The 20,849-nt window shown below is 46.4% G+C and overlaps 1 protein-coding gene across 2 annotated transcripts; it reads right to left on the reverse strand.

Moving 5' to 3' along the window:
- Positions 1-531: 531 nt before the first annotated feature.
- On the reverse strand, positions 532-20,848 carry TLCD3A (TLC domain containing 3A). 2 transcript variants are annotated; one of them, XM_081218223.1, is made up of 5 exons: positions 9,140-9,392; positions 8,607-8,690; positions 4,266-4,470; positions 2,709-2,804; positions 532-2,260 (listed from the first exon to the last, which is right to left on the reverse strand). In XM_081218223.1, exons 1-5 carry the CDS (start codon positions 9,259-9,261, stop codon positions 1,991-1,993), a joined length of 777 nt encoding a protein of 258 aa, XP_081074349.1. In that variant the 5' UTR covers positions 9,262-9,392; the 3' UTR covers positions 532-1,990. The 2 variants fall into 2 exon arrangements, with proteins under 2 accessions (XP_081074349.1, XP_081074350.1); XM_081218224.1 differs by lacking the exon at positions 4,266-4,470 and adding an exon at positions 20,725-20,848 and having other exon boundaries at positions 2,128-2,260; positions 9,140-11,173.
- Position 20,849: the final 1 nt, after the last annotated feature.

A 20,849-nucleotide genomic window follows, 5' to 3' on the forward strand; every position in this document is an offset into this window, starting at 1 on the left:
CGGGCCCCCTGCACTGGGAGCGTGGCGTCTTAACCACTGCACCACCAGGGAAGTCCCGGTTGTCACGGTTTTGAAGAACATGTGGGAGCAGGGAACGGTGTGTGCAAATGCGTGCCCGGGATATATTCCAGAACCATGAGGACTCGTTAGTGAAGTGTTTAATTGGGAGGCAAGGAAGGACAGCTCCATACCCCCCATCACAGTGAGGCAGTATTGAAGTTCCCCCCCCCCACCACCTAAAGTGGGCTGGCTCTGTCTGCGGCCTACAGTTGGGCTTCCACCCTCCTGACTCCTAGTTGGGATTCACCTGGGAAGAAAGGGCCTAAAGTTACGTGACCACTGGGCTAGAACTCTAGAACTCTGCAGTGTACTCTTGGCACCGTGAGTTACAGAAACATGTTAAGAGTGAGGTATGAGCTAGGCTGTGCTGGAGGCTGACGGCATTCACACACCCCCTTCCCCTGCAACAGCCCACCTCTGCCAGTTTCACGGAGAAGAGCACAGAACAGAAACAATAGCACACAGCAGCCATTCAAGTTGGTCACAGGACAGGCCTTACCAGAAGTCGGCATGGATATATTTCACAAATGAGAATAAGTTGGAAAATATTAGTGCAATTTAGTCACCACAGGGGTGATTTATAAAGATACACTGATAGTAAACAAAACGGTAAAAAAAAATTACAGCATTTTGTTTTTTAAATGGCACCCATTAAAGACTGAAATAGTCAAAATTTGAGACACTGTTACACACTCAGTACTTTAAAAGTTCACAAACAGTGAATTAAAAGGCACTTTTTTAAATCTAGTTTTTCACTACTGCTTGGGGAAAAAACTTCATGGTAGCAGTTTCTAAAACCCATCCTTGTTGTTCAGGAACAATTAGTGTTGGCACCAGAGGATCCTATCTAAATGGTGGGTGAAGGAGTCAGTCCACAGAACATAATTTGGCCAGGGCTGACTTGCACTCTTGCTCTCCAGCCTTCCGTGGCTAAACGGCAGTTAAGTCAGATAGGAACAGACTTTGGACCACAAGCTCTGGCTTACCAGGAGGCAGTCTAGATGAGACATCTCCTGGTTTGGAATACAGCAGTCCGTTCTGCTTCATAGGAAGAGGACAGTGTCAAAGAGGGGTTACCCAGTGAATAGCTCGGTAGCCATCATTTCACTTTACCCCTATAGTTTTTAATAAGAGCATCCTGTGTGTGTGGACATGGGGAAGGCTGGGCTTGAGGGACATGCTAAAAAGGGAATAGTGTCTGTGACTGTTGACAGCAAGCTCACAAGTTTGACACTGGTCTAACCAAGTCGGCCTGCAGAGGTGCTGACCTATTGGCCTTCCTACCTACTCAGGTGCTTCAGGTTCCCTTCCCTGCCACCCACCCCGCCCCGCCAGTGAGACTTCTGATCGGAAGTCGGTAAACAGGAGAATTCAATGTTGGCACATGGATGAAAGGATGAAGGCAAATGACCAACAGGTTACCTAGTAAACAATAAAAAACCTTCCTACCCACAATGATCTTCCCAGGCCAACATCACAAGAAAAGAACCAACCCATCACTTGCTTCTGCTGGCCCAGTACGTGTGGATACTCCCTGAGTGGCTGGAAAGGTGGGGAGCCACCAATATGAGGACCAGGCAGGTGCCCAGCTCCTTATCACCTTGGTCCACCTATCTCCACACCCCATGCTTCTACCTCCAGAGCCCTTGAGATAAGACCCAAGGAAGGATCCTTGGGCTTCACATTAAAACCACCTTGCTGCCTGCCAGTGGAGGTCTGATGGGATCCAATAGTTGTTACTAAGAAAAAAGTGCTTTTGCAAAAGGGGCAGGTTAGAAGCGGGAGGCGATAGGAATATTCTTTAGAAAAACTCAAATCCCTCTGCTTATCAATACCCAGAAGGCTGAGGCCACGCAGGGCACAATCTGCAGTTTGGTCCATGGGAATACTGAGTGGAGGAGGTGCCCTCACTGCCTGACTCATGGAGCAGTTAACCATCCTTTTTGGCTGGGGGAGCATCAAAGAGCCGGACTGCCTTCTTGCACAGCAGAGAGAACCAGTAGATCTGGGGAGCGATGAGGAAGGCGTTGGCCACATTGCAGTAGAAAGGAATGTGGAACGGCACTTGGAGCAGGCTCAGTCCCTGCTGCCGGCCGTAGGACCAGTACATGAAGGGGAAAAGGAGGATCCGACATAAGAAGAAGGTGGTCAGCGTGAGGATTCCGTTCACCTTGTACAGCAGCGTGTGCTGCCGCTTTAGCTGCAAAAGAGGGAAGGAGAGCACAGGGTCACTTTCAGGGAATGACTAGCCTGAGTCCCACAACGGACAGGCCAAGCATTTCCTTTTCCGACACTTGCAGAAGAGATGATTGAGCACTGCCGTATTTGTATATGCAGAGAGCCTCATATTGTTTCCAACAGTGATGGGAAATTTGATCTAAGCCACCCAGCTGACGGGAGCACAGGAACGGTGGGTTAAAGAAACTCTGTGACCAGGAAAAATATATATGAAGAACTGGATCAAATTTGAATCAAATGGACAGTTTTTCAATCCCACTGGCTCAAAAGACCAACTGACCTTTAAGTCTGTTCAAGGGTCTCCTACCCCACTATGGGTAGCACTAAAGAAGTTTCTCCAGACCCTCTTAATCTACCAGAAGCAGAGTCTGTTCCCTCGGCACTCTTTCTGCCACTCCTTTCATACGTGCCTGAATCAGAACTCTGCCCAGCGACACAAACGGAGTACTCAGTTCTGCCGTGAAGATGCAGCCAACAAAGAAGTCCCCAAGCTCTCCCCTAAGCCTCTGCAGAGGAAAAGAGGAAAAAGGGAAATAAGTAATGGAGGTTAAGGAACCACTGGAAGGAAAATTCTAACTAGGGCTATTGAAAAGGGTAACCCTGAGCAACCATGCAGGGAAATGGAAGTGCTAAACAGGCCAGTGTAGACCAGTTCACACTGTGCAGCCTCCATAGCAAGGGCACTTGGAATCCTCATGGTTCAGAGGCAACTGCATCGCACACTGAGCTTTCTCGAGAATTTCAGTGTCAGCCAAAAGGAAGTCTGCAGCCCACTTTTGGGTATCCAACTTAGTCATGCCAAGGGCACTTAAGCCAGTTCAGTTCCAGGAAATATGCACCAGGCCCCATGCCTGATGTTAGGGTCCCAACACAATCAAGAGAGACTTATTAAAGAATGTCATGCACTCTACCTCTCCTTTTATCCTTTCAAGAAAGCAGTATAGGGAATTCCCTGGCGGTCAAGTGGTTAGGACTCGGCACTTTTGCTGCTGTGGCCCAGCTTTGATCCCTGGCTGGGGAACTAAGATCCCACAAGCCACAAGGCGTGGCCAAAAAAAGCAAGCAAGCAAGCAGTATTGGGATAGCAGTTCTGTCTCTTAGTACCACCGAGTGAGGTACGTAAACTCATAGAGCCCCAGTTTCTTCATCTATGGTATAGGGCTAATAATTTCTAATTATCATTTCTAATTATTTCTAATAATTTCTAATGATTATTAGAAAGCAACAAATTTTTTTTAAGATTTTTTTTTGATGTAGACCATTTTTAAAGTCTTTATTGAATTTGTCACAGTTTTGCTTCTGTTTTTTATGTTTTGGTTTTTTGGCCGTGAGGCATGTGGGATCTTAGCTCCCCGACCAGGGATCGAACCCGCACCCACTGTGTTGGAAGGTGAAGTACTAACCACTGGACCCCCAGGGAAGTCCCCAAGCTACAAGTTTTTAAATCAAGCACCTGTCACCTGGTAGGCACTTGGGAATTACTAGTCTCCCCTCTGCATTCCCATTTCTCTTCCTTGTTGGGTGAGTTTTTTTAATGGGAAAAAATGGATCTGGGGAGAAATTATGAGGCTATTTGCTTTGAGAGTCTGTGCTTTTGTGACATCAAAATAATGCAAACAGCCCTCTCTGGGCACTATCAGACCAAATAACCAGTTGATGGAGCTACTCTTTCTTTAAGACAATTTTTATGTTGTTTTGTATCATGTATTGGTTTTATATTGTATGAACTAAAGGCAGAACCTTTGACAAATGCTCGGGTATCACAGAGGGCTGGGGGATTGCCAGTAAAGAGGATCACAGACATTTCAGATTTAATTCCTTTCTACACTGTGGCAGCAGCTGGCAGGAGGGCAGTGGGGGCAGCAGGAAAGGGGAAGAAAAGGGGGCAGCCTGACGGTTGGGACACCCAGTTCAACAGGAGAAACGAGTGGCTGAACCTACTGGTGCCTGTCCTGGGAGGCCATTACCTGTGCGACCGGCACAAGGACAAACAGAATAACTGCGTGGTGCGTGATCATGAGGCGGTTTTTACTTAGGAAGTTTCGAAAAATGGTGAGGGAATGTTTGCTGCTCTGGTCCCCGGTTCGGTACCATTCACAGAGGTACATGGCGTAGGAGTCATAGATCATGTATGGAATCAAAAACCAGACATACTCTCGGGCAAGCCAGTGCCTGAAAGAAAGCATATGGATGGTCCAAGAAGTAATTATGGATATCAGTTATGAAGGCTCACAGCCAGCCTCTTCTTAAACACATCTGCATCAGCTTTGTACTTAAATCAGCTGTTTTTACTCCAGATACTTTACAATGAACATGCTGAAGCTGACCAATAAGGAGAGTGAACAACCTTCTCTAAATTACAAGGCAAACTCGTAAGTGTCAAAGGTAGAAAGCAAGGATTCACTCAGCACCATGTGTTTCAGTGACTTGCCATCACTATTTGCCTGGTTTAGCTACTCATTTGTAATGGATTTTCTGGTACTTTGTGATATAAGCTGACTTTGATACAGATATCTCTACCAGTGATTCAACAGACCCACCAAGAAACAGGTTTGGAAAGTGACCCAAATCCCAAACCCAGTATTTCCAGTTTAACTCTACTCAGTTGCTCAATAGTTGGGACATTACTCTGGCATCTGTTTGCAACCCCACTCTAGGGAGTTTCCAGGAAGTAACCCTGGCCACTCTCTTTACAATACTATGGCTAAACCCAGTTTCACTCAAGAAAAATATCTCTGCAAATGAGCGCAGAGCTCAAGGACTACCTTACAGTAGACAGATACCAAAAGAGAAGCTAGGACAAAAGACCAGTGTTCCCATTTACTTGTCCAAAGGGGTTGAATCAATATTTGCTGAGTCAAAATGATAGTTTATCACTGTCCCAGAGCAGATTAGAAGGGAAGTCTCTACAATTTCCAAAATTTTGTTCCCCAAATAGTCACTCTACAGAAAATCTACATGAAAAACAAAATCTAAATTGAAATTATGTACTATCCTGGGAAGGATTAGACTAAGTCAGCAGAGTTTTATCAAGCGCCCATGTTTACGTAGAAGAAACCATTTAGTTTTATGGTTCTTAAACTACCTGAGGGCTTCCCTGGTGGCGCAGTGGTTGAGAGTCCGCCTGCCGATGCAGGGGACACGGGTTCGTGCCCCGGTCCGGGAAGATCCCACATGCCACGGAGCGGCTGGGCCCGTGAGCCATGGCCGCTGAGCCTGCGCGTCTGGAGCCTGTGCTCCACAGTGGGAGAGGCCACAACAGTGAGAGGCCCGCATACCACACACACACAAAAAACTACCTGAACATCAGAATCGCCTGCAGTTATAAAGGGCTCCAAGCCTCAGAGACTACACATGGTGCGCCCAGGACCTCAAATCTATATTTTTAACCTTGTCTTCATTTAACCTAAGGAGCCGGTCCACTGAACTGCAACATTGGGAATATAGAGCGCCATTCACATTTCTGTTCCTGAATGATTCCACACTTACCACAACAAAACTAAATAATGAGTAAGCAGTGAAATAGGCAAACAAGTAATGGCAAACAATATACATTCAGGGAAATTAATCAGCCAAGTTCCAATGAGGCAAAAAGATGCAATATTTATTCTACTGCCCACCTGTGGTCTCCATCGCTTTCTTGAAGCAATTCCAAAGTAAAACAACTATGAAGAGCAATTAAAAACTCATCTGAGGGCTTCCCTGGTGGCGCAGTGGTTGAGAGTCCGCCTGCCGATGCAGGGGACATGGGTTCGTGCCCCGCTCCGGGAAGATCCCACATGCCGCGGAGCGGCTGGGCCCGTGAGCCATGGCCGCTGACCCTGAGCGTCCGGAGCCTGTGCTCCGCAACGGGAGAGGCCACAGCAGTGAGAGGCCCGCGTACCGCAAAAAAAAAAAAAACAAAACTCATCTGAAATATAACTGACCTCTCCCCTTGAGTGGAGCCTAGGGTTTTAAAATTTTGCACACAGTACCAATTCAATAAGATGCGAAATTGTGGCTGTTAGTTGAATTCCCTGAAGACTTACCAGTGAGCAATCTGGATTATAATCTTAGCTAGCACTAGCCTGGACCTTAACTTTTTTTTTTTTTTGCGGTACGCGGGCTTCTCACTGTTGTGGCCTCTCCCGTTGCGGAGCACAGGCTCCGGACGCACAGGCTCAGCGGCCATGGCTCACGGGCCCAGCCGCTCCGCGACATGTGGGATCTTCCTGGACCGGGGCACGAACCCGTGTCCCCTGCATCGGCAGGCGGACTCTCAACCACTGCGACACCAGGGAAGCCCGACCGTAACTTTTTTTATAAAATGAAGATAATTAAAAAAATAATAATAATAATCCTTGTCTTACTTTCCTGACAAAGTTATTGTGAAGATTAGAAAGTTAAAAGTATGAGAGTACTTTTATTATTATTATTATTATTTTTGGCCACACCACGCAGTTTGTGGGATCTTAGTTCCCAGACCAGGGATTGAACCCAGGTCCTCGGCAGTCAGACCAGAGTCCTAACCACTGGACCGCCAGGTTCCTCTCAGTTCCCATTGAGGGTCCTTTTAAATGTAAAAAATATCAGCACTTACTTAAATGTAAGCGAGCGGTGTGGCCAAAAAAAAAAAAAAAAAAAGGAAGCGCTTACATTGAGAAATAGGGATCTGGGTCTCTTTAAGGAGCTGATGAAACCCCTGGCTCCGCATCACACCCTGCAGATAATTTGGGAAGATTCATAGACACCCCCTCCTACCTACAGACATTCTATATGAAGGCCTAAAATTAAAAGACATAGAATAGAAAAATATTTGGATGTACAGACTATGAACCCCAAAGGGCTTTTTTTTTTCCAGATGATTAGGTGCCTTGAGAGCATCCTTGTGCATCCATGTAAGTTGAGGGCACAGAAGGTGGTGTCTGTCTCTATTTTGCAAGTAGAGGATGAATCTAAGGCATAAAGATATACAAAAGGAGGACCCTAAAAGCCAAACTTAGATTTGCTACCATGCTCAAGCCACTAAGACACATGGCTTCTGAGGGGAGAACACAACCGTGCTATAGAACAGAAAGTTAATTGTGTGCAGATCTCTTCCTGAAATGTGTAGCAGCTGCCTGCTGCTTGCCCTCAAGTGCCGTGGGGGCTGCATCTGTCTTAGCTTAATCTCTGCGAAGGAGGCAGGTTTCAAGTTTGACCTGACAAACTGGGGGCAGTGAGGGAGCTTGCTGCACCATCAGGAAATGCTCAATTAAAATAAAAATTGAACCCAGCTGAGAAAATGCTGTTAGTCTTTGGTGTATGCAATCAAAGTCATTTGTCCTGTCTTCTCTCAGCATCTACAATTCATCGCCAATAACTGGTTTTCTCTAAAAAAAAAAAAAAAAAGGCAAAAGAAAAGCGCGAAAATCGTGATGGCGGGGTTAAGCCCAAATAAGAGCCAGGCACTAAGTTTGCAGGCCACAGTGAGATAGATGCCCCTCTCGGGCTCCCCTCCCATTCCATTCCCAACAGGTGAAAACCAGGACAGGTAATAGAGTCAACATGAGAAAGGGATCAGGAAAGGATATTAACTTTCCCTGCACATATCACAGTTGCTCTTCAACTTAACTGTGAGGAGGAAAGGGTGATTCTAGGAAGACAGGTGAAAAGGATGGCTTTAAAATGGGGTGGGGGGCACACCACTGTTACCCAGGTCTAAATACTATACAAAGTAGACCATCCTGGTCGCTATAATTTGTTTCACTGAATGCACATTTCCTGTCCTGCCTGTGGACTGAACTTTCACACCCATTCGAGTCAGCTTTCTGAAAGCTCCAGAAAACTCTTCATCACCTTTATCTTTCAGAGGAAAGACAAGAGCAGCATTTGTAAGGAAAGGGGTGGTGGATTTGTTCCTTTCCATAGCAGGGCTCTGCTAACCACACATCCTATCTTGGCCAATGAATGCTCCACAGCAGAACCCCAGGGAGATCATTTAAAAGAACCAAAAGCCATACTTCCACTTTTGAATAATTTTCACATTTATCTATCGCATAAAGAACCTGGGTCGTTGGACCACACTGTCCTCTAACACACCACCTTAAATCAGACTCAGGCTCTGTCATGGTCTAGCATTTCTTCAGTTTACTTTCTCCTAAGCTGGCGATGCTGAGGGTGAGGAGAGGAGGAGGGAACTAGTTATGGTGCCCAAGTTTCACCCATTAATCAGCTGCCTGACGGCACATGCTGATAAAGAACTAGGACCTGTGAGCCACTCAAATGCGGAAGCTTCGAAAAAGTCCAGCGCTGTGATCTGTGTAGCTTTCACCTGGCATTGGTGTTACCTGTCGGTGATCACGTGGCTACAGGAGCGGATGATGATGATCCCAGACCCGGTGGCCAACACAGCCTGCACTGAAGAAACCAGCCTAACGTGCGATAGAAAAGAGAAAAGGGGGGAGGGGGGACGGGAAGCGTGCTCAGTCCAGTCCCATGGACAGCATGAAGCCAGAACTCTTCAACCTGACTTCCCCAGGCCGCCAGGGCGCCGAGGAAAACGGTAGGGCCGCCGCCGCGCTCCCGACTCCCAAAGCAGCTGGCAGATGTCAGCATCGGGGAGACGTCCCTCCCGGTCCTCATCAGTGTGGGCAGCCCCCCACCCTCCAGCCTGCTTCCGCTCCACCCTCCTCCGCCTCCCTCCCTCCGGGGGCAGTCTTCACAGGGTCCTCGGAGCGCTCCGGCCCGCGCCGTGGACTGGGCGAGGACCCGGGAGGCGGCCCCCTCGCTTCCTGTCGCCCCCCTTTTCCGCCCTGGGCTCGGCGTTGGGCGGGCGCAGCCGGGACGCGTGGTCGGGCGGCGGCGCGGCCTCGCCCCGTACCTGGTGCTGATCAGCACGCAGTCGTTCTGGGTCCAGGCGGGCCGAGCGCGCCGCAGCCCCCAGGTGCAGAGCCCGAAGAGCCCCGGGAAGAAGAGCGAGCCGCAGGCCAGCGGCAGCAGCATGGGTGCTCGGGCTCGGCCGCCTAACTCGGCGCCCTCGGCGTGGCTCGGTCGGCTCCGCGCGCGCGGCTCCGGGACTGACGCGGCCCGCCCGCCCCTATTTCTACCCTCCGCCCTCCGCCCCCCGTCCCGGCCCCGGCCCGCCGCGACTCCGGCAGCCGCCGGGCGCTGGTCCCTAGCCCGCGGCGCCACTCCCGCGTGACCAGGCCGCGGACCGCGATAGGAGCGGGCTGGCCGGGCGGGGCGGGGTCTCGCCGCCACCGCCCCTGGGCCCCGAGGCTTCCCCTGGTTTCCCGGCCGGCGAGTAGGCGGCAGCGGGAGGTGCTGCCCGCCGGGCCCCGAGTGAGCGGACGCTGCGCACCCGACCAGCGCGCGAGTGGCCGCCGCCGGGCCGAGGCTGTGGAGGAAGTGCCGAGGCTCTCGGGGCTTCTGTTCCGTCACCGCTGACGCCTCCCTCTCCCTCGGGGACCCGCCTGGCTGACGAACTGCCCCGCACCTGCCCACCGGGCGACGCGGGCGGGTGGGGGAGGCCCCTAGAGGGCCAGGTAGGAAAAGGCTCCGGGCCTAGACCCCCCGACCAGCAGGGTGGGGTGAGCCCGCGGGGCAGGGGCGTGGCCCGGCGGGAACAGGGCAGTGGGCGTCTCCCGGCGAAGGAAGGAGAGGGCGGGTGGGCTTGAGGCCGTCTGCTTGCCTGACTTATCTATGAAGCACTCCCGCTTCCAAGTGGGAGGCTTAAGGAAATGGTCTTTCTGCCGGCCAGAGATGGCTTTTCCACGTCCTGCCAACCGCCGAAATTTCTCCAGAGGAGCATCGATCCAGCAGTTCCTCTCTCAAGCCACACATCGAGGTGGAATCTCACGGCTGCAGACTTTCCGTGGTACTGCGGTACTGTCTCTAGGCTTTGGGTCAAGATGCTGTCCCGTCTTGGTGACTGTTTCGTTGTTGTTGTTGACAGCGTTGTCCTTACTTCAAAGTTCTCGGGCCAAATGCCCTGAACTTGGGTGGGAGGAATCGAATCATTTTCATTCAGCACCAGGCACGTGGCACCAATACAGTAACTTCAGTATTACCGGCTTCTCTTCTCTTGGGACTTGCCAGAGTTTTACTTTGGTCTGTATCTTCCTCAGCTTACGAATGTGGGGGGAAAGACAATTCGTTTATGTCTACAGCAATTGAAAGGTACTGTGGGTCTCTTCAAATCGCCATCATGCAAAATGCTAACCAAAGCCCCATAAGAGTACTTTGGAACATCTGGGCTCAGCCTCCCTGGGCCAGTTTCCTTATTTGTGAAATGAAAAAGCTGAATTACAAGTTCTCTTAGGTTCTTCCAGCTCAAAATTCTTAAGATTCTACGACTTTTATAAGGTAACATTATTTCTTTAGATGTCAATTAAATTTCTCTAACATGGCTGTTGCTGGTGTAGAGGCCGATGTAAACACAGCTTTTAACGTCGTCGTATATGTAGTTAAGGTGAGGGATTTAGGAAGCAACATTAAGGAAGCAGAAAACCCAAAGAAAAGTCTGATATTTCTTCCACTTAGGGCAACATCTCTAACTCCCAAATTCACCAGTAACACCCTTGGTGAAATAAGAAGGATACTTCAATTTGGTAGCAAGATATCTGACTAATAAAAAGCTTTCTGTACATTCACATTTGCATGTGGGTAAAGGACAGCTATCTTCCATTCTCTCCAGAACAACAAATCCTTCTGCATTGCAATTTCTACTCCCTACCCGTTTATCCCAGTCACCTCCAGCTCCAGCTTTTCCAGAGAGGGACAAGTGGTCACAAGTCCTCCCTGCCTTCTCTTCTTAAAGGGGTCAGCAACATACATCAAGGATACCAATACTTTTCAGTGATGGCAATCAATCTACTCCCTATGCAAGAAGTCGTTTGTACAGCTCTTAAGGAGTCTATGAAATGAAAACAAAACAACAGATGTTTCATGCATAGAAAATAACCAGTAAAATCAGTTTCCAACACCATGCTCATGAAGTCACCAAAATGTTTAGGTTGAATCACCAGAAGGGCAACAAGCATAAAGTGAGCCCTGGCTTTTCAAGTGGGCAAACGATAAAGTCAAAAAACATCAAGCTCGTTTTTACACAAACTTCTACTCACCCTTCAGAAGTCTTGAGTCAAATGTTTCCTCCTGCAAGAAGGTTTCAATTTACCTGTCTCTCCAGGCAGGTTTATAAGTTCATTTTCTAAACTGCCTTTGCATTTGAGTAGTGAGCATGTTGGTTTTTATTTGTATGCGCTTTCCTTGAAGCAGGACCATGTCGGGAATTCCCTGGCGGTCCAGTGGTTAGGACTAGGTGCTCTCACTGCCAGGCCCAGGTTCGATCCCTGGTTGGGGAACTGACATCCTGCATGCCGTTTGGCACGGCCAAAAAAACCCCAAAAAACAACAAAAAAAAACCCAGAGTCTTTTTGTTTTGTTTCCTAAGTTATACCTGGCACATTGCAAGCGCTCAAGAGATGTTTGATACTTTTTAAAGCTAATGCTTATTGAGTACTTACTATGTGCCAGGTACTGGATCCAACATTTTGCATGAGTTATCTCATTGGTTCCTCACGAAAAATCTGTTGTCCTCACTCTGTGTGAGTGAGTGTGTGTCTGCAAAATGAGACCCAAAGCAACTAAAATATTGCTAAGGTCACACTGCTGGTAGCAGAGTTGGGATTTGAATTCAGTATTTTCTGCCTTCAAGGTCAATGTGCTTAATGACTATTCTGCCTTCAAACTTGATAAGCAAGGAGAGAGTACATAATTCTTTTTCACAATGTGGTTTCTGATTAATAACCACTGTTCCTAATTGTTTACCCACAAATATAAATGTGTGGGGTGGAGTTTATGGGCTCTGATGCTGCTATTATTAACGCCATTTTATATTTATATATAACTATAATTTTTCAAAGCACTTTACATATATTATCTCACTTGGTTCTCAAAATAACCCAGTGAGGTAGGTGAACATATTATTTTCATTTTATAGATAAGGAGACTTGGATGCAAATGGTAAACTGAATTGCCACCCTACAAAGTGGCAAGTCTCAAATTAGCACCCTGGACTCCTGATTCATGTTCCAGGGTGATTTCAACTACCTCATGCTGTAGGGTTGGGATTTAAGGAGGTTTTGATTATGCTTCCTTTGTGGGTTTCAGGCGTGAGCTTGGGTTACTGGATGTTAAGACTTCTTTACCGAATCAGAGTTACACCCCTTGAATGGGAACTAATAAAGCTCCCAGTTTGGGAGGGCTGTGGTGGGCTTTCTAGGTGGTTTCTTCTGCCACTGAGGTATATGATCCTGTTTTTCTGTCCCCATCTCTTCCATTCCTTTAGATCCCAATCTGGATACCATTAGGGGATAAGATACACGACTCTCCCCACGTCTGCTCCCTGGTTTCTCCAACCTTAAATTGAAAATTCCATATTTACTTATAGAATGCTTTGAGAATACTCAAGTGAATATCATTATGTGATGTGTGGGCTGCTACCTTGCATCTATCGGAAAAAAGGTTGAGATTCACACGTGAAACATCTTCACATCAAGCATCTGAACTGAAAGAGAACTTGGAGGTCTCCATCCACTCATCTACTTTAAAAGTCACAACAGAGAAAATGAAACATTACTGAAATGAAAATTATTTTGTTTAGAACCTCACTTCCTTTCTGCATTAGGGACAGGTGAAGCAGAAACAGAGCAGGAACGAGGAGAAATGAAGTGATAGGAAGAGACATGGAGAGAAAGACACAGCAGAGAAAGAAGATCCATCGGAAGAGACTGAGATAGATACAGGGAATAAAAAGGCCAAGATACAGCCTTCAACACAGGAAAACAGGCATAGAGATACGGATCCAGAGATTGGAATTCACAACAAGCGAACAAGAGGAAACGGGCTGTAAGACGTAGAGAAAGATGAAATGAGGCAGACAAAGAGAAAGACAGTGATGGCCGTTAATGGAACATCGCTCCCTTCAGGCTACCATCAGCAAAAGCCAGACAGCATTTCAAGGAGGCAGCTTGCTCTCAGGACTCAGAGTGTGGCCAGGAGGAAGTTAGTTGCCTGCCCTTTTTTTTCCTCTTGTACTTTGCACTCAGTAACACCACCTGATCAACACCTTTCACTGATACCTGCATTTGTGTTTCCCCTCCAGACAGAATGCTCCTGATGGGCAGGTGGGGCCTATCTGTCCAGGAGGCAGCCATGGCATTCAGCTCCAGGGTTAGGAGTAGCGGACCTGAGTGCCTGTTTTGGCTCTGCTACTCAGAAGCTGTGTGACATGGAGAAAACTCCCTACTCTTCCCTGTAAATGGGGGTTCCTCTACCTAACTCACAGGGTGGCTGTGAGAATTAGGTGAGATCTTTTCAAAAATACATGTAAACTATATGCAGGGCAGGGACTTCCTTGGCGGTCCAGTGGTTAAGACTCCACACTTCCACTGCAGGGGGCACAGGTTCGATCCCTGGACCAGGAACTAAGATCCCACATGCCACTTGGCGCAGACAAAAAAAAAAACAAAACTATATGCAGGGCAGAGGCCAGGGATTATTGGTCTTTCTCTTGGTAACCCCACAGCACTGTAACTTGCAGGTAAGCTTCTCAATAAACATCTATTGGGTTGAAGATGCCCTAGGCCTGCCTTAGCCAGCTTCCAGACTGCAGCTTCCTCAGTTTTATCCCGGACTATTTGCAATAGCAAACTGTGAGTCCGAGAAGCACAGTCACACACAAGCACGTGGCTTTGGCAAACAGTGGCCACAGCTGCACACCACAGGAAAGTCTTTGCTTTTGTACACAGTGATAATGATCCCTGTCAACAAAAACCATAATTTACAGAAAGAGCTGATTATATAGTGCTTGCCTTTGTGTATTGCTCTATGTTTTTTCAAAGTCCTTTCACATACGCCTTTCCTTTGCTATAAATGCAAAAATTTGCTTGTTGGCAGATGGCTACACCTAACTAAAAGTAGAGTGAGTCCTACAAGCTTAAAAAGTATTCAAGGACTTTGATCCATTAAGGAAATTACCTTTGAAATGAGTTAGAGCCAGCAAATTGCTGTGAACAAATTCAGCTGCCTTCTTAAATCATCAGGTCAACAATTTTCAGTGTCTTCATGTCTCATAAGTAATTCCATAAAATATTGATTTTGCTTACTTTAACTCATATTATTTCTTCCTTTTTTTAAAAGTTTTTTGGTCATAAAAGTAATACTTTAAAAAGTAAAACCTGGGGCTTCCCTGGTGGCGTAGTGGTTGAGAGTCCGCCTGCCGATGCAGGGGACACGGGTTCGTGCCCCGGTCTGGGAAGATCCCACATGCTGCGGAGCTGCTGGGCCCGTGAGCCATGGCTGCTGAGCCTGCGCGTCCGGAGCCTGTGCTCCGCAACGGGAGAGGCCACAGCAGTGAGAGGCCCGCGTACCACAAAAAAAAAAAAAAAAAAAAAAGTAAAACCTGTGCAATATGGAAAATAATAATCATAAATAATGCCACCACTGAGAGATAATACTCTCAGATTATTAACATTTTAGTAGAATTCTTCCCAGTCTTCTTTGTATGCATTTATTATATATTTCATTGAGATCATGCTTTAAATTAATTTTTAAATTTTTATTTATTTACTTTTGGCTGTGGTTAGGTCTTCGTCACTGCTCCTGGGCTTTCTCTAGTTGTGGTGAGCGGGGGATACTCTTTGTTGTGGTGCACAGACTTCTCATTGCGGTGGCTTCTCTTGTTGCGGAGCACGGGCTCTAGGCGCGCGGGCTTCGGTAGTTGTGGCACGTGGGCTCAGTAGTGGTGGCTTGCAGGCTCTAGAGCACAGGCTCAGTAGTTGTGGCGCACGGGCTTAGTTGCTCTGTGGCATGTGGGATCTTCCCAGACCAGGGCTCAAACCCGAGTCCCCTGCATTGGCAGGTGGATTCTTAACCACTGCACCACCAGGGAAGTCCCTTTAAATTAATTTTGAATATTAATATTTCACTTATCATAAGCATTTTCAATGTTAAGATTTTCACATACCTCATTTTTAATAAGTCAGAAGTGATTTGATATTTTAATTATTGTAGATTATCTTTCAAAGTGGGTTTTCACTGGTTTTGAAAGGAATTCTCGGGGTGAGAGCAGGTTTGTTCATAGACACATCTTGGCACACAAACATAGACAATGCCTTCATCCCTTCTGGTAACTTTATCCTTAAAAATATTAAGATTCTCATCCTTACTAGCACCCTCAGTTTCTGTTTTTAAAGTGGCATCATAATATCTATAGCAACCCAAGCTCCTATTTAAGTATCTAGTTTTTTCTTTTTATAGGCTGAGCTCTATTAACCTATGTAGTAAACTACAGTTATGTAGGTGCTTGGTACTTAAGAAATGAATGAAGGAAAAGCATTCCTATGAAGCTAAGTCTGTAGTGTCCTGTGCCATGCACAGTCAATCTCAACGCCAAGAATTAATTACAGCTCAGCAAGATTGTAGGTGAAAACTTAAATGCCGGAAACTAAGAACTAGCATTCAAAAAGATACATGCACCCCTATGTTCACAGCAGCACTATTCACAATAGGCAAGGCATGGAAACAACCTAAATGTTCATCGACAGCTGAATAGATAAAGAAGATGTGGTACGTATATACAGTGGAATACTACTCAGTCATAAAAAAGAATGAAATAATGCCATTTGCAGCAACATGAATGTATGTAGAGATTATCATACTAAGTGAAGTCAGAAATAGAAAGGAAAATACCATACAACATCACTTATACGTGGAATCTAAAATATGACACAGGACTTCCCTGGTGGTGCAGTGGTTAAGAATCCGCCTGGCAATGCAGGGGACACAGGTTTGAGCCCTGGTCCGGGAAGATCCCATATGCCGCAGAGCAGCTAAGCCCGTGTGCCACAACTACTGAGCCTACGCTCTAGAGCCCACAAGCCATAACCACTGAGCCCATGTGCCACGACTGCTGAAGTCCACACGCCTAGAGCCCGTGCTCTGCAACAAGAGAAGCCACCACAATGAGAAGCCCGTGCACTGCAACAAAGAGTAGCCCCCGCTCGCCACGACTATAGAAAGCCCACACGCAGCAACCAAGACCCAACGCAGCCAAAAATAAATAAATAAATTTTAAAAACTTAAAAAAAAAAAAAGAAATAACATATATGCGGAATTCCCTGGTGGTCCAGTGGTTAGGACTCCGAGCTTCCACTGCAGGGGGCCCAGGTTCAATCCCTGGTCAGGGAACTAGGATCCCACAAGCCTTCTGGCCAAGATAATAATAATAACATATATGAAAACATTTACACTGTTCATTAAAGTACTATGTAAATGCACTGTATTGTATTAGTCCCTGAAACCATTTGCTGTCATTTGGTGTAGTGGATTAATTCTGCCCGTAAAATGCTGTATAAGTACCCCGGGCGCTAACCGATTGCACTACTGGACTGCCTCTCCATCAAATGCTAAACTCTAAACCCAACAGATAAATGTGCTTAGGCTAGGGCAGTGAGGGCAAAGATAAAGAGAAACCGATGATAAGCAAAGTGAAGATTTTCACAGGCATTTGAAAATGTGTGACTGACACTAAGGAGAGAAAGCCAAGTGCGGACAGAAAAGATGTGGAGACTAGAGATGGCTGTGAGAGTGATCTCTCAAAGCAACAAATCTCCATGGGGGATTGGGGTGGAGGAAGCTATCGAATATTGAACAATGTTATATTTAGGACATAAAAGTTTTTTTTTTTTTTTTTTTTGTGGTACACGGGCCTCTCACTGTTGTGGCCTCTCCCATTGCAGAGCACAGGCTCCGGACACGCAGGCTCAGCGGCCATGGCTCACGGGCCCAGCCGCTCCGCGGCATGTGGGATCCTCCCCGACCGGGGCAGGAACCCATGTCCCCTGCATCAGCAGGCGGACTCAACCACTGTGCCACCAGGGAAGCCCTAGCCTGTTGCTATATTTTTTTTTTTTAACCCACATTTGTTTATTTATTTATTTTTGGCTATGTTGGTTCTTCACTTCTGTGCGAGGGCTTTCTCTAGTTGCGGCAAGCGGGGGGTCACTCTTCATCGCGGTGCGCGGGCCTCTCACTATCGAGGCCTCTTTTGTTGCTGGAGCACAGGCTCCAGATGCGCAGGCTCAGTAGCTGTGGCTCACAGGCCCAGCCGCTCCGCGGCATGTGGGATCCTCCCAGACCAGGGCTCGAACCCGTGTCCCCTGCATTAGCAGGCAGACTCTCAACCACTGTGCCACCAGGGAAGTCCAGCCTGTTGCTATTTAATGCAGTTTTCTTCACCTGATGTCCACCTATCTCTCTGCTCTTTTATCTTCCTAGACTTTTGTACCGTGTAACTCTCTTAAACCCAAACTTACATTCATTATTATTATCTTATCTGGAAATAGGGAGAAGGGGGAGAAGGGAGTTGGGAGCGTCAGCACAGGGAAAGGTTGGAGTTGCAGGGGGAATGCAATGAGAGTTGACAAGGCACTTGTAAAGGGACAATCAGTGGCCATGGGACAGCATGACTTTGTATTGGAGACGGTCACCCTGGTATCATGACTCTCCACGACATTGTGGGCCACTTGGAAGCAGAGAAAACAAAAATGAGGGGACTAGGGCTGATGACAGGCCTGGTAAGCTGGTCCTGTCACTCCTCTGCTTACAATCCTTCAAAGGCTTCCCATCTCTCAAATGACCTTCAAGAGTCTCCACCATCTGGCACTGCCCATTTCTTCGGCCTCTTCTTGTTCCATTCTCCCCTCGGCTTTGAAAGTCCCATCACCCTGGCCAATTTCTTCTATCTTCGTGGCTTTTGCATATACTGTTCCTTTTGTCTGTCATCTCCTGTTCACACCCCACCCTTTGCTTCAGCTTAAAAGTCACTTCCTCAAAGAAGCCTCTCCTGACCCCCCAAATCCAATCAGAGCACTCTATCAATATCGTCTTTCATAGTATGCTTTACTTGTCTTTCATTAGACCTAACACAGTTCTTTGCTTATTTGTATGAATACCCTTTTCATACCTGGAAATAGTTCCGTGGAGGCAGGCACTTGGTCTATTTGGTCGGTTGCTAAAGTCCCAGCACCTGGCCTGGTGCCTCTTGCCAGCGGGAACATTCATTTATTCGTTCAATAAATTTATTGAACGAATGAATGAATGGCAGGAAGAGTTGGTTATGGAACCTTGGGGACGTTTTTTGTTAGTTTTTAACTACATCCCAATTTTCTCATCTGTGAATAGCAGATGATGATAATAACTACCAACCTCAGCACTGCCATGTAGATTGAGACAGTGTATACTTAGCATGGTGCCTGGCATATAATAAGGGCTAGGAAATGTGAGCTATTATTATCATCATTAAACATAAGCGCTGTGAGCAACCAGAACGCTCATCCATTGCTGGCAGGAATGCGAAAATGATAACAGCCCACTTTGGAAAACAGTTGACCAGTTTCTTATAAACACAGACTTACTATACAACCCAACAATCCCGCTTCTACGTATTTACCCAAGTGAAATGAAAATTTATGTTCACACAAAAACCTGCATATGAATGTTTATAGCAGTTTTATTCATAATTGCCCCAAACTAGAAACAACCCAAACGTCCTTCAGCCAGGGAATGGATAAACAAACTGTGGTATATCCAGATAGTGGATTACCACTCAGCAAGAAGAAATAAACTACTGATCCATGCAACGACATGGATGATATACAAATGTATTATGTTGAGTGAAAGAAGCCAGACTCAAGAGGTGACATACTGTATGATCCCATTTATATGACATTCTGGAAAAGTCAAACTATAGGGACAGAAATCTAGTCAGTGGTTGCCAGGGGATGAGGTGGGGCATGAGAGAATTTGGGGGGATGATGGAACTGTCCTAGGATTTGATTGTGACAGTGGTTACATGACTATATGCATTTATTAAAACTCACAGCATTCTAAACGACATGGGTGGATTTTACTGTATATAAATTATTTCTTACTGTATATAAAAAATGAAAAACATCCAAGACAGGTGGATAAAATTATCATTTCCTTTAAAAAAAATAAAAGGCATTTATGGGCTTCCCTGGTGGCGAAGTGGTTGAGAGTCCGCCTGCCGATGCAGGGGACACGGGTTTGTGCCCTGGTCCAGGAAGATCCCACATGCCGCAGAGCGGCTGGGCCCGTGAGCCATGGCCGCTGAGCCTGCGCATCCAGAGCCTGTGCTCCACAGCGGGAGAAGCCACAACAGTGAGAGGCCCACGTACCGCAAAAAAAAAAAAAAAAAAAGGCATTTATATTTCTGATTATTAAAATGCTACAGGCTCATAGACATTTTGGGAAAATGTGCAAAAAGTAATATTTCTTGCTATAATTTTTATAGGCACAAAATACACACACATGTAAACTGGGACCATGCTGTATATTTTTGCTTTCTGAAATATATTATGCACATTTTTCCATGTCATTAAATAATTTTCAAAAACCAAGATTTTGAATCAGTAATATTCTATTATGTAACCGATTTATATTTTTAAGCCTTCCTTTACTGTTAGAAATTATATTGCTCCCATCTTTTTGTGCAAAAAGTAATATTTTGTGCAAAATATTTTGTGCAAAATACTTTTGCGCAAAATATTTTGTGCAAAATACTTTTATTACTTTTGTGCAAAAAGTAATGTGCAAAAAGTAATATTTCTTGCTATAATTTTTATAGGCACAAAATACACACACATGTAAACTCGGACCATGCTGTATATTTTTGCTTTCTGAAATATATTATGCATATTTTCCCATGTCATTAAATAATTTTCAAAAACCATGATTTTGAATCAGTAATATTCTATTATGTAACCGATTTATATTTTTAAGCCTTCCTTTACTGTTAGAAATTATATTGCTCCCATCTTTTTTTTTTTTACCACAATTTTGATTAAAAAAAAAAAAAAGCTCATTGGGGCCAGGGACACTTCATCATTGAGTTTTACCATGTTTAACTGGTAAAACAACTCTTCCCTTGTCTGCAATTATCTCGTTGTGTCTGGAGGAAAAGTAGTTCCACAGGGTGACCTGGCTTTTTCCTTTGTGGTGCATAAGGTCTAGACACACTCATATTACCTGTATTACTAGCTTAAATTTGCATAGCGCTTTTAATTTTTCTCTCTCGCCACATCCTTGCAGCGTAAGCAGGGCCGATGTAGTAATTTGTCCAAGATCACACAGCTCATCATTCGTGGACCGTGACTTCCACTCCAGCTACTCAGTCTCAGAAAGTCGACATTTCCCCAGGGCGGGTCACTGCCTAATCTGGCTCTTTTTCCCCGCCCCCGCTACTGCCACTGAGCAAGGGGCCCCTGGGTGTGGACGCCCCCAGAAAACGCTGCCTAGAAGCTTGGCACACGGGGAATTTAACTTTTGTCAAGTGGACAAATTCCCATCCTACAAATTGTCCTTGGCAACATCGCCACTTACCAGCTGGGGTCATTTCTCCCCCGATGGCTGGGGGGACACCTACTGCCACTGAGCAAGGGGCCCCTGGGAGCAGAAGGATCGCCGGCCTCGCTGCCCGTGAGAGTTGCTGTCATTCGATCGCGACG

The sequence above is a fragment of the Mesoplodon bidens genome, assembly GCF_964165515.1.
Source record: "Mesoplodon bidens genome assembly, chromosome: 19".
NCBI classification, from domain to species: domain Eukaryota; kingdom Metazoa; phylum Chordata; class Mammalia; order Artiodactyla; family Ziphiidae; genus Mesoplodon; species Mesoplodon bidens.